This window comes from Chiloscyllium plagiosum, chromosome 39, assembly GCF_004010195.1.
Source record: "Chiloscyllium plagiosum isolate BGI_BamShark_2017 chromosome 39, ASM401019v2, whole genome shotgun sequence".
NCBI lineage: Eukaryota > Metazoa > Chordata > Chondrichthyes > Orectolobiformes > Hemiscylliidae > Chiloscyllium > Chiloscyllium plagiosum.
The window spans coordinates 514,391-528,538 of record NC_057748.1 but is presented as its reverse complement, the minus strand read 5'-3'; the positions used below and the strand labels follow the sequence as shown (position 1 = coordinate 528,538).

At 40.1% G+C, this 14,148-nt stretch overlaps 1 protein-coding gene across 5 annotated transcripts in view; it reads right to left on the bottom strand.

The window, feature by feature from the left end:
* The window catches only part of si:dkeyp-118h9.7 (sacsin), a 99,705-nt gene that overhangs the window by 21,919 nt on the left and 63,638 nt on the right, over positions 1-14,148 (bottom strand). For all 5 annotated transcript variants that reach the window (XM_043679387.1, XM_043679389.1, XM_043679388.1 and 2 more), the window contains 3 exons: positions 10,572-10,683; positions 3,765-3,911; positions 450-1,920 (listed from right to left, as the gene is read on the bottom strand). In XM_043679387.1, the coding sequence (XP_043535322.1) occupies positions 450-1,920; positions 3,765-3,911; positions 10,572-10,683 (1,730 nt within the window). The remainder of the gene's footprint in view (positions 1-449; positions 1,921-3,764; positions 3,912-10,571; positions 10,684-14,148) is intronic.

Below are 14,148 nucleotides of genomic sequence, written 5' to 3'. Positions count from 1 at the left end.
CCATGAACACTGTCCATTATTTTGATTACAGCCACTCAGTATCTTGTTTGCATTAGTTTATTTTCAGCAGAGCTGATCAATCTTCTGTTATTAACACCTCCAATTAATATGTACTCTATATTTGCATATTGCACTCTGCTTTTTGCACTCTCTTCACCTTTTGCTCTGGGAATCCTTACCATTTGTCCCACTTGCTTCTGCCACCACTCTTTGTCAAAGCATGAAAACCATCATTTTCCAGGTGCCAACAGTTCTGGGGAAGTCACATTCGACTTGAAACTTTAACTTTGTTTCTCCATTTACATATGCCACCAGACATGCTGAGTTTTGCTAGTATTTTGTTCTTATTTCAGATCTCCAGAATCCACAATTCTTAAAAATAAATTCTAATGGAATAATATAGCTAAACTGACATGAAATATTTTACGTAATTGTTTTGACATGCTTACCGTGGAAATTTGATTGAGTCAGTAAATACAGGCTCATCAGATGAACTAATTTGGAACTTCACAAAAGATCCATTGCTGACTGGTAGGAGTTGAAGGTTGTTAAGGGAACTGTATTGCTCATCACTTAGAACATACTCCAGAAGCATTAATTTTTGTTCATATGGAATACCGTACATATCACAATGCTGAAGTATGTTTCTTAAAGATGCTGGCGTGACCATGTTTAAGTAACTTTTATCTTCCAAAGTGAATAATATGGCTTTAAACACATGACTTGGGACTCTAACCAAAGGTTGAGCCTCTTTTATCAAAACATTCTCTATCGCCTGTCTTACGTCACGTCGATCATCGCACTCCAAGAACATAGCTTTGTCAGCTCTTATCCACTTTTCTTCACAGGCAGCCAAACAAAGAACATTAAGTTCCAACAAACGCTTGATAGTTTCCTTAGTTATCTTAACCCAACGTTCTTTATGATTCATTTTGTCAAAGTCTGGCCATAAACGATATACTGATGAGGGTTTTAGCACTGAGGTTTGAGCCAGAGTAATAGCATCGAGGATAAATTGGCAGTATGCACATGGAAGGATTTTCTCTATCAATAGCTCATTCCACTTGGCTGCTTCATCATATCTCTGGTCTGATTCAATCCACTTGATATGTCTTCGGTTGTCTGAAAGTCCGAAGAAGGCATTTATATGGACAGGTAGTCCAGTCTTGTTGGCCTCATTATTTGGGAGTGGTAGAAAGAAACTAAGACGCCCTTCGAAGTTTGCTCTTGTTTCAGTCTTTATGGTTTCACCTTTAGTTAATGGAAAAGCCAATCCAACATATGGAGTATAACTTAACTTCTCAGCCAAATCATCTAAGTTAGCCCATACACCTGTGTTGCCTGTACAATTTGTTATTAACCAGTGACTGTGATGTTCTTCTGTTGCAATGCGATGTGAAATAGCTTTGATGCAGGTAGAAGATTTAACACTGGAGATTACTTCCTGCCTTTCAACATTGAGGTTATTATTAAAACTTGGAATGTACTCAGGCTGCAAAGCAGCTATTTCTAAACGGACTTTTACATTTCCACTGGTGTCAATGTGCTTAATACAGACAGAAGTAACATTTCTGAGAAACAGGAGACTCATATCTTCATCTGCTTGGAAGGAGTCAAATAGATCAAAGATCTTTGCTTTGTCATACAAGTTGTCTAATATTTCTGAAGGTTCGGTTCTCAAAGGAAATCTAAATAAAGTTCCATTGAAATAATGTTCTTTTAATGCGTTCGCCCATGTTATGGTCCCAGTCGCTTCCATGGCATATCTGAATGGTCTGAACTGATCTCTGGAGTTTTCAAGAGCTTTCCTGTCCTCTAGGTCATCAAGAGACCATATATATCCAGCTTCTTGTTCTCCAAACAGCTTTTCTTGTGGGTCAAATATACCAATGTATTTTCCACTGAATATACTTGGCAAATCTACAGGAATTAAAGTTTAAAAATCATCACAGGAGATCACAATACTGCCTGCATAAACTGACAAATCAGACTTTAGTTGACAAGCTTCAAATATAAAAATAAACACCAGACAGCTTTTACCTTTAACTGACTGTTCTATGAAATATTTGGTCATCTTAACTATATGTCGACAAATAACACTATACTATTAGTTTGGTAACTTTGCGTTATTTTGTGATGCTGCTATTCCCTGTAGCAAAAGTGACTACAATTTTCACAATTTCGTTTTCATGCTGATATACACATCTAAAATATATATAGTCCAGTAGATCTGGATATCCAGATGGCATTTGATAAGGTGAGGCATTAAAAGGTTAACACACAAGTAAGATGGGGTTGGGGTAATTTATTAGCTTGGATAGAGGATTGGCAAATCAATAGAAAGCAGTGAGTTGGAATAAAAGGGTCTTTTCTTGGTTAGCAAGACGTAACTAGCAGGGTGTCACAGATTTTGGTCCTTGGGCCCCAACTATTTACAATCTATATTAATGACTTAGATGCGAGGATAGACTGTCAAATTTACAAATGATACTAAAATACATGGGAAAGTAAATTGCAATGAAGAAATGAGAAATTTACGAATAGATATGAATTGCATAGGTGAATAGGCCAAATTTGGCAGACCAAGTTTAACATGGATAAGTATGACGTTATCCATTTGGTCAGAGGAAAAGAAGAGCAACTTATGATCTAAATGGAGAGAAATTTCAAAGTGCTTCAGTGCAAAGGGATCTGGGTGTCCTTGTGCATAAATTGCACAAAACTAATATGCGGGTGCAGCAAGTAATAGGGAAGGCAAAAGGAATTTTGGCAATTATTGCAAAAGAGACAGATTATAAAAGGAGGGACGTGTGCTGCAACTGTACGAGGCATTAATGAGATCCCAACTGGAATATTTTGTACAATTCTGATTTCCTTACTCAAGGTGGGATATTGTTGCATTTGAATTAGTTCAGAAGAGGTTCACTTTGTTGATTCAAAAGATGAGGGGTTTGTCTTATGAAGAGAGTTTGAATGGTGTAGGCTTATACTCACTGGCATTCAGCAGAATGAGAGGAGATCTAATTGATGTCTATGAGATGCTAAAGGGGATTAACAAAACATTCAGAGGGGAGGATGTTTCCCCTATGTCTAGATTAGAGTGTGTTGGAAAAGCACAGCAGGTCAGGCAGCATCCTAGGAGCAGGAAAATCGATGTTTCGGGCAAAAGCACTTCATCAGGAAGTCTATTCCTGATGAAGGGCTTTTGCCCAAAACTTCGATTTTCCTGCTCTTCAGATGCTGCCTGACCTGCTGTGCTTTTCCAGCACCACTCTAATCTAGACTCTGATTTCTAGCATCTGCAGTCCTTGTTTTTACCTGTTTCCCCTATGTGGCAATCTAGAATAAGAGGTCCTAGTTTTAGGATAAGAAGTAACATATTTAAAACAGAGATGAGGAAATATTAATTCTCTCCTAGGGTTGTGAATCTATTGAATTAACTCTCCTAGCTTATAGCAGATGCTAGGACATTGAGTAAACTTAAGGAGGAGGTAGATAGATTTTTAGTTAGTAATGGATTGAAAGGTTAAGGACAGTAGGCAGGAAAGTGGAGTTGAGGCCAAGATGAGATCAACCATGATCATATTGATTGGTGGAACAGGCTCAAGTGGCTGAACTACTGACTCCTGCTCCACGTTCTTGTGTTCTCATATATGTAAAGGTAACACTTATAAATGGCTAACTTACTTCAAGTAAAACATAGAATAGCATTTTCCAATTGTATTATATAATACTCTTTTGTTTACTAAAAGTAATTCTTATACCTGTAATGTGATAAACAGTATTGAATCCAAGGCCGAATTGGCCAACTTTGCTGGGATCATTACGCTTTTTACTGATTCCTGTAGTTTGAATACTATGCCAATCCTCTTCTGAGAATACAGAATTGTTATAAACTATGAGAGCTGGGCCTAAAGGAGCAAAATAGAAAACAGTGATCACAAAGTTGCTGGTAATGTTCACAAACGAAAATAGCGATCTCTTTTGAAATGAAAAGGAACTTGAATAGGTTTTTCAAAAATGTTCACAGGTTGTGAGAATTACAAGTAACACTAGTGTTCTGTGCCCATTCTCAATTACTCTTGAGATGATGATGACAAGTTGCCTTCCTGAACCACAGCAGTCCAACATTTTGAGAAAGTACTTTGTCAAAATAAACTCTGGAACACTTAATTTAACAAGCTCTAAAAGTGCCAGTGTATTAAAAGACTCATTTCATTTATTTTTTTTTGTGTGTATTCATTCACAGGATGAAGGCGTTGCTGGCTAGGCTGACATTTATTGTCCATTCCTCATTGAGGATAAGAGTCAACCACATTGCTGTAGGTCTAGAATGACACTTAGGGCAGACCAGGTAAGGATGGCAGTTTCCTTCCCTAAAGGATATTAGTAAACCAGATGGGTTTTGCTGACAATCAGCAATGGTTTCATGGTCACCATTATATTCTTAATTCCAGATTTTATTGAATTCAAATTCCACCATCTGCTAAGGTGGAATTTGAACTTGGGTCCCCAGAACGTTAGCCAGGTCTCTGAATTAACAATCCATCAACAATACCACTAGACCATTTCCTCCCCTTATGCAGGTGGGCCATAAGATACTCAATGGTAAAGAATTAGGGCAAGCGTTGACTTGAACAATATGCTTCCTTACCTGGAGTGAAGCTTTTTACACAGAGAGTGGTAAGTGCGTGGAGTGTGCTGACAGGGGAGGTGGTAGAAGCAGATATAACTGCAATGTTTCATGGACATTTAGACCGATATATAACAGGAGTAGAGGGATACAGACCAGCACAGGCAGATGGAATTAGTTTAGAATGGTATCATAGTCAGCATAGACATGTTGGGCTGAAGGGGCTTCCCTGTTCTGTATTGTTCCATGCTCTCTCACTAGCTCATCCTGTAAAGTACCCAAAGGGTGATTAAGTGAATGGAAGGGTATTTTCAGAAGAGTGATACCTCTCTTCTTCCACATTGCACAGGTTTCTGGCATCAGTCAGGTCTGACCAGAGCATCTCCAGATAAGGGGTCGATTAATTAATTTTCTAGACTTAGAACAAACAAGTGAGTGTCAAAGCACATGGGTACCTTTGTTACTACTGATATATTTTGCACACGTCTAACTATTCACTTCCAGTGGTCACATATTGCACAGTGAGTGAATAAAATTCTGTTCTTTTGATGAATACTATCAACTACTCAGATGATTCCTTAGAGGGAACATGGGTACCATCCATGACATCTTGAACATACGGAAAACAGCCATGGCTGTGAATGCCATTGCCATTTCGGTTGGACTGTTCTTATTTGTCCGGCATCTCACAGCAACTGCAGCTCTCTAATTCAGTGCATTTGTTGCATTCTTAATTGCTATTTAAAACGTGCCACAATTGTCACCTGCAGATTCTTGAAAACAAAGTAAGAATCATAGAATCTCTACAGAGTGGAAGCAGGCCATTCAGCCCATCAAGTCCACACTGGCACTGCAAAGAGCATCCCACTCAGACTTATCCCTCTATCCTCTCTCTGTAACCCTGCATTTCCCATGGCTAACCCACCTAGCTTGCACATCCCTAGACTATGGGCATTTAGCATAACCAATCCAGCTAACCTGCACACCTTTGGACTCTGGGAGGAAAACAGAGCACCCAGAGTAAACTCACACAGACACAGGGAGAATGTGCAAACTCTCACAGTTGTCTGAGGGTGGAATTGAACCTGGGATCCTGGCACTGTGAGGGCAGCAGTGCTAATCACTGAGCCACCATGCCACCAAGCTGCAGTGGCCTTCAAAATCACTGGTATTGGGTTGCCAATTAAGCCCCATGGGCGCTCAACATCCTGCATTAATGAGCAAACTTCTGTGACTGTATCTTATGAGCAGGTATTTCCCAACAAGGAAATGAAACTAGATGAAAAAGATCACATGTCATTGACCTAGCCACCAGAAGTGACAATAGCAAAAACAGCGCTGCCAAACCTGCATTGTCCTCCTTACCAACATCTGGGACAGCTATCTCATTGTCATACTCACAGAATCATACCTTACAGACAATGTCCCAGACACCATCATCACTGTTCCTGGATATGTCCTGTCCACTGGCAGGACAGACCCAGCAGAGATGGCATCACAGTTGTATACAGAGGTACAGTCGAAATAGAGTTGCTCTGGGAGTCCTCAGCATTAACTCTGAACTCCATGAAGTCACATGACTTCAGGTTAAACATGAACAAGGAAACCACCTGCTGATTACCATGTACTGTCTTCACTTGCTTGATGAATCTGTACTCCTCCACGTTGGAGGAAGCACGGAGGGTGGCAAGGCCACAAAATGCCCTCTTGTTGGCGGGAGGGGGGAGGTGTTGGTTTCACTGTCCACCACCAAGTGTACTTGGCAACAGCTTTACTGATCAAGCTGGTCAGGTGCTAAAGGGCATAGCCGCTAGACTAGGCCTGTGACAGAGTGTGAGAAACCAACAAGAGTGAAAAACATACCTGACCTCATTCTCACCAATCTGTCAGCCTGTCTCCTTTTGGAGACAAAGTCCCACCTTCACATTGGGAATACTCTCTACTTGTGTGGCACTATCACTGTGCTAAATGGGATACACTTTAAACAGATCTAGCAACTCAAGACTGGGCATCTATTAGGTACTGTGGGCTGTCAACAGCAACAGAATTGTACTCCAACACAACCTGCAACCTCAAAGCCCAGCATATCCCCAGACAACATTATCATTAAGCCTAGGGATCAACTCTGGTTCAATAGAGAGTGCAGGAGGCATGTCAGGAGTAGCACTAGGCATCCCTAAAAATGAAGTGAAGCTACAGAATAGGAATGCTTCCGTGTAAAACATCATAAGCAGCAAATGAAAGACAGAGCTGTATTCAACCAAGTGTGGCATCAGGGAGCCCAAGCATAAACTGAAATTGTGGGAATCAGGAGCAAACTCTCTGCTAGTTGGGATCATACCAAGCACAAAGTAAGATGGTTGTGATTGCTGGATATCAGTCACCTAGGCTCCAGGACATCTCTGCAGGAGTTTCTCAGGGTAGTATCCTCGGCCCAATCATCTTCAACTGCTTCATTAATGACTTTCCCTTCATCATAAGGTCAGAGGTCAGGATAGTTGCTGATGACTATGCAATTATTCAGCATTATTAAATTGTTCAGCATTATTTGCAATTCTTCAGATACTGAAGCAGTCCTTGTTTAAATGCAACAAAATCTGGACAATATCCAGGTTACGGCTGACAAGTGGCAAAAAACAATCAGGACATACAAATGCCAGGCAAGGAACATCTCCAATAAAAGGCAATCTAAACACTACACCTTGACATTCAGTGGTGTTACCAGCATTATGTCCCCCACTATCAACATCCTGGGGGTTACCTTGATCCGAAACTCAACTGGACTCACCACATAAATACCATGGCTACACCAGCAGGTCAGAGGCTAGAAATACTGTGACGAGTAACTGGACTCCTAACACCCCAAAGCTAGTCAATCATCGTTAAGGCACAAGTCAGGAATGTGATGGAATACTCCCCACTTGCCTGAATGGGTGAAGCGCTAATAACATCCGTTCTGTCTACTAGGTAATTGCTCATAATTATGCACTGGAAATTATGACAATCTTCCCTATTTGGTAAAACTGAAATGAGTTTCTAGCCCTTTCATAACTCTCACTTTGAAAGCTGGAAGCTTATTGGGAGGTGATGGCCTAGTGGCATCATCACTGGACTGCTAATCCAGAGACTCTGGTAATAGAGTCATAGAGATGTACAGCATGGAAACAGACCCGTCGGTCCAACCAGTCCATGCCAACCAGATTCCCAACTCAATTTAGTCCCACCTGCCAGCACTTGGCCCATATTCCTCCAAACCCTTCCTATTCATACACCCATCCAAATGCCTCTTAAATGTTGCAATTGTACCAGCCTCCACCACTTCCTCTGGCAGCTCATTCCATACACGTACTACCCTCTGTGTGAAAACATTGCCCCTTAGGTCTCTTTTATATCTTTCCCCTCTCACCCTAAACCTATGCCCTCTAGTTCTGGACTCCCCGACCCCAGGGAAAAGACTTTGCCTATTTACCCTATCCATGCCCCTCATGATTTTGTAAACCTCTATAAGATCACCCCTCAGCCTCCAACACTCCAGGGAAAACAGCCCCAACCCATTCAACCTCTCCCTATAGCTCAAATCCTCCAACGCTGGCAACATCCTCGTAAATCTTTTCTGAACCTTTTCAAGTTTCACAACATCTTTCCGATAGGAAGGACACCAGAATTGCACACAAGATTCCAAAAGTGGCCTAACCAATGTCCTGTACAGCCGCAACATGACCTCCCAACTCCTGTACTCAGTACTCTGATCAATAAAAGAAAGCATACCAAATGCCTTCTTCACAATCCTATCTAACTGCAACTCCACTTTCAAGGAGCTATGAACCTGCACTAGCAGACATGTGATTGGCACCACATGCACCAGGGGCCACTCCTTCCAACATCAATGCTAGCAAAAGCAGATGTACTGCTGAAATTCACCAAGGCTTCTTAGACATCTTCCAAATCCACACATCTTCTATCTAGAAAAACAAGGGCAGCAAACACATGGGAACACCATCCCCTGCAAGCTCCCCTCCAAGCCACTTACCACCCTGACTTGGAACTATATAACTGTTCTCCTTCAGTGTTGTTGGGTCAAAATCCTGGGATTGCCTCCCTAATAGCATTGTGGACCGCAAGAAGGTAGCTCACCAACACTTTCTCAAGAACAACTAGGGACAGACAATAAATGGAGGCCAGCCAGAGATGGTCACATCCTACAACTGAATAAAAAAAGTCAGCTTAGCCCTGTAAACTCTTATGTTAGTTGGGGGCCTGTATTAGCTGTTTTTCTGCTGACTGGTGTGCCATCCTTGTGCTGGCTCCTGTTGTTATTTTTGGGCTGCAAGCATTGTCAGAATGCAGCATGGCACTCATCAACATCAAGGACAAAAGAGAACATATTAAATGATTCCTGTGATGCCACAAACTCTCGCTTTCTTTTTTTTAATTCATTCACGAGAGCATTGCTGGCTCGGCCAACATTTATTGCCCATCTCTAATTGTCCTGAGGGCAGCTAAAAGTCAACCACATTGCTGTGGGTCTGGAGCCACATGTAGGCCAGACCAGATAAGGATGGCAGCTTCTGTCCTTAAAAGGATATTAGTGAGCCAGATGGGTTTTTCCTGACAATTGACAATGATTTCACGGTCATCAGTGGACTCTTATTTCCAGAATTTTATTGAATTTAAATTCCACCATCTAACATGGAGAGATCCAAAACCTGGTCCCCAGAACATTACCTGGGTCACTGGATTAATAGTCCGATGATGATATCAGTAGGTCCTCACCTCTCCATAAGCTTCCAGCTTTCAAAGGGTGAGGTGTGAAGGGCAAGAAACTCATTTCAGTTTTGTCAAATTGGGAAGATTGCCTTAATTTCCAATACACATCATTTAAATTATGAGCAGTCACCTGGTAGACAGAACTGGAATATTTCTGAAGAGTGAAAATGTTTCATCTTGAACTCATCAGAACACATGCAAGAATTCCCAAATTTCAAACAATCACAATTTATACCACAGGAGAACAGAGTGCTGATTGATTTGTAAATTGATCATAATTGGCTGAGACATTGCCATGGAGAAAGTAATGAATTATAGGTTCCCCAAATTCCTGGATAATTCAAAAAGGTCATAAGACTTGAAAGTGGGTTTTTAAGTTCATGAAAATAAAGTGCTTGTCTCAAACAGACAAACATCCTGATTCCTTAGCTTCTCATTGTTGACTCAACTGAATACAATTTTCTCTGACAAGAGATGTCCTGCACAATGATTTATTTCCACCGCCCATCACACTAAACAAAATTTAGCCTATTCTTCTTATGCCTTTTGGATTGTCAACTTTTTACCTCAATCAATATTGATGCTTTTCCTCTTGTTAAGAGCCACAGATCATGAGAAAGGTCTCAAGTAACTGAATATCTAAGACTAGAAATGGGAGGCAATGGCCTAGTCTAATTATTGTTGGACCCTCTGTTAATCCAGAGACCTAGGTAATGTTCTGAGGACAAGGGTTCAAACTCCAACACCTACCAATTTGAATTCAATAAAATAAAATCTGGTGTAAAGAGTCTAAATGATGACCATAAATCCATTGACAATTGTTGGAGAAAACCCACCTAGTTCATTCATTAGGATTGGGCAATAAATACCACTTAACCAGCAATGCTCCCATCACATGAATGAATTTTTTAAAAAAAAGTTCAGATAACAAAATTAGAGTAGCATTGAAAAAGAGGGGCATAGTGGGATGGAAAGAAATAAACTACTAATTTTCTTACATATATTGACACAATTAGAATAGTTGCCATCACATATTATTAGATAGGACTATCATTTAATCAATATTTGTTTGAAATTCATCAGTTATCTTGAGAAAGAATAAAACTGAACTTCTAAATTCTCTTATAATTCTTGTTGCATCTTATCAGTTTTACATCTTGAACAGACACACCTTGAAACTTTTTAAGATCCTTCATAAACACAGATGTTGACCCATATGTTCGTTCATCAAATATAAACACCACCTCCTTAGCCTCAGCATCATCTGCATTTTGAATAAGTTCCTATAGAAAAAGAAAGACCATCAGTTATATAATGCATGATATCTGCTGTGTGGAAAGTGAGAAGTGTTGGGCTTAAAATGGTACTTCAAGCTAGACCTTTAGGGATTAATTGTTAAGGGTTAACTGCTCATTGCAATGATCAATTGAAGCAAAGTGGAAAAATACACGAAAAGAGGCTTGGTGTAAAAAAAAATGCCTGTTTTAGCTGGGAGGTAAATGCATAACATTGATTGGCTGTGGGAACTATTCTTTCATGTAGTTAACATGGAGCCACAAGGAAATCTTTACAGCATGTTGTCTGCACTGTGGAATGTCTGGAAAAGTTGGTATTGGCGCCTCAGCACATAATTTTAGATTCAGATTAGTGTAAGTATCAGACTGTTTGCCTCACTCATCTGGATGTTCACCATTGTCTGGGTTCACAAAAATGGTGGATTGGAATCCAAGACAGAGTTCCAAGCGCCACCATCTCTAAAGTCCCTGACAGATAGAAGTCAATGTGAGATTCAGTTGTTTGCATACATATGTGTATTATGTAGTTTGAGTGAATAGATTTTTTCCACATGTTATAGAGTCATAAAGATGTACAGCATGGAGACAGACCCTTCGGTCCAACTCGTCCATGCTGAACAGATATCCCAAACCAATCTAGCCCCACCTGCCAGCACCCGGCCCACATCCCTCCAAACCCTTCCTATTCATATACACATCCAAATGCCTTTTAAATGTTGCAATTGTACCAGCCTCCACCACTTCCTCTGGCAGCTCATTCCATACACGTACTATCCTTTGAATGAAAAGATTGCCCCTTAGGTCTCTTTTATATCTTTCCCCTCTCACCCTAAACCTATGCCCTCTAGTTCTGAACTCCCCGAACCCAGGGAAGAGACTTTGTCTATTTATCCTATCCATGCTCCTCATGATTTCATTAACTTCTAAAAGGTCACCCCTCAGCCTTCGACACTCCAGGGAAAACACCCCAGCCTATTCAACCTCTCCCTATAACTCAAATCCTTCAACCCTGGCAACATCCTCGTAAATTTTTTCTGAACCCTTTCAAGTTTCACAATAACCTTCCGATAGGAAGAAGATCAGAATTGCACACAATATTCCAAAAGTGGCCTAATCAATGTCCTGTACAGCTACAACATGATTTCCCAACTGTACTCAATATTCTGACCAATAAAGGAAAGCACATCAAACGCCTACTTCACTATCCTATCTACTTGCGACTCTACTTCCAAGGAGCTATGAACCTGCACTCCAAGGTCTCTGTTCAGCAACACTCCCCAGGACCTTACCATTAAGTGTGTATGTCCTGCTAAGATTTGCTTTCCCAAAATGATCAAGATCCCATTGTAATCGGAAGTAACCTTCTTCGCTGCCCACTATACCTCCAATTTTGGTATCATCTGCAAACTTACTAACTGTACCTTATGCTCACATCCAAATATGTCTGTAATATCCAGGTAGAATAAGTGAATAAACTTGCTTCATATTAAAGTGCATTTCTTCTTGTATTAATTTTGACCAGATCTTAAACAGCCTGTTAGGTATTTTTAGCATAACAATACAAAGTGCTAGAATTGATCAGTAACAAGTTTATAATTGACGACTTGGAAAATCTCAGGCTAATTAGAAAGAGGCCAACGGGATCAAATGGTATGGGGTAAAAGGGCGATCAAGGTACTGAATTGGATGATCAACTATAAATGGAAGAACAGGTACGAATGGACCCCTCCTGCTTCTATTTTCTATGTTTTCTAAGAATCAGTGCGGTTTAGTGAAAGGGAATTCTGTTTAACTATGTCAATAGAATTTCTTGAAGGAGTGAAATGCACCATGGGTAAAGGGAGCTTGTTGATGTACTGGACTTGGATTTCCAGACGGCTTTTGCCAAGGTTCTACATAGAGATTATGTGAATAGGTGTTCATGGTGTAGAGGATAGCATACCAGAGCAGATAGAAGATTGGCTGGCAGAAAACAACAAGCATGTATAAATGCATCTTTTTCAGATTGACAGGAAGTGATAAGTACGGTTCTGCAAGGGTCTGTGCTGATTCCCTAACTTTATACAATTTCTATTAATGATGTAGATCAGAGGATGTTTCCTCTTGTGGGTGGGCTTAAAACTAAGAGGCATTGTTAAAAAAATTAGACCCCAAATAAAGAAAACTTCTGTCAGATAGTTGTCTAACTTTGGAGGCATGGTCTTTGAATATTTTTAAGATAAAGGTGGATAGATTATCATTGGGCAAGGGAATCAAAGGTTATTGGGAAGAGATGGAATCTGGAATTCAGAATACAAGCTGGTCAGTTTTTTTTATTCATTCATGGGATGAGGATGCCACTGGCTAGTCCAGCATTTATTGCCCATTCCTAATTACCAAGAGAGCAATAAGAGTCAACCACATTGCTGTGGGTCTGGAGTCACATGTAAGCCAGACAAGGTAAGGATGGCAGTTTCCTTTCCTGAAGGACATTAGTGAACCATTAAGAATATGGTCTTATTGAATGCTAGAGTAGTGTTATAGGGCTAAATAACTTACTTTTGCTTCTATTCAAATATTCATGTGCATGCACTGAAGGGTGAAGCCATTTCTCCCTTCAGACCAGCAAAGCACAGTGGGAGAGGGGGACAATATCAATAGGTGGGAATACTTGCGAAGTGATGTCCCAGAACAAGTCAAAACTTGGCAAGTATTTGATAATTTTAACTTACACTTAATTAACTAAATTATAATGAAAATTATCATTAGATCAATTATTTTTAAATTAAAGCCTACTAAAACTCTATGTAGTATTCAATTAATGAAATCTAGAGATCAAATTAAAATTAAATAGGCAGGCAACAAACAATGTGAAGAATTCCTATTTTCTATGTTTCTATCTATTTACGAATTAGATTTATTTCTGTTAAGTTAATTAACAAATACCATGATTTTGAATATAATCACCATTCAGTGTAAACTTATACAAACAGTCAGAGAATAGCTCACAGCAAGGCAGTCAAGTAGGGCCAGGCTAACTACTTGGGCAATGACATGGTGAGGACAGTGCAGGAGAGAGAGAGAGAGAAAGAGAGAGAGAACCTGCACAGTTACCGCCTTTGCTGTTTGAATTCGTGTATCGCTGAACATCGGAGTGCATCTGGGAAAATTAACAAACAGTGAAATACACAACTAATCTTGGAACTGTTGGGCAAAGTTCACAGCACAGAATCAGATAAGTTAATCATTGTTTTAAGTCTGTCCAAGAGAAAGGCTGCAGTAGTGAGTATAGTGGATTCTTTCTTGATTATATGTTTTTGGAGATAAGTCTCTTGATTAAACTTAAAATATAAGTCATAGCTATTAATTTAACTTGGGAAAGTGTTTGTAGAGGAATAAGACGGTGTTATGTTCTGGGTCTGTAGATTGTGAAGGAGCAAAAATGGCCTTTGCAGTGATATGTACATCTTGTCA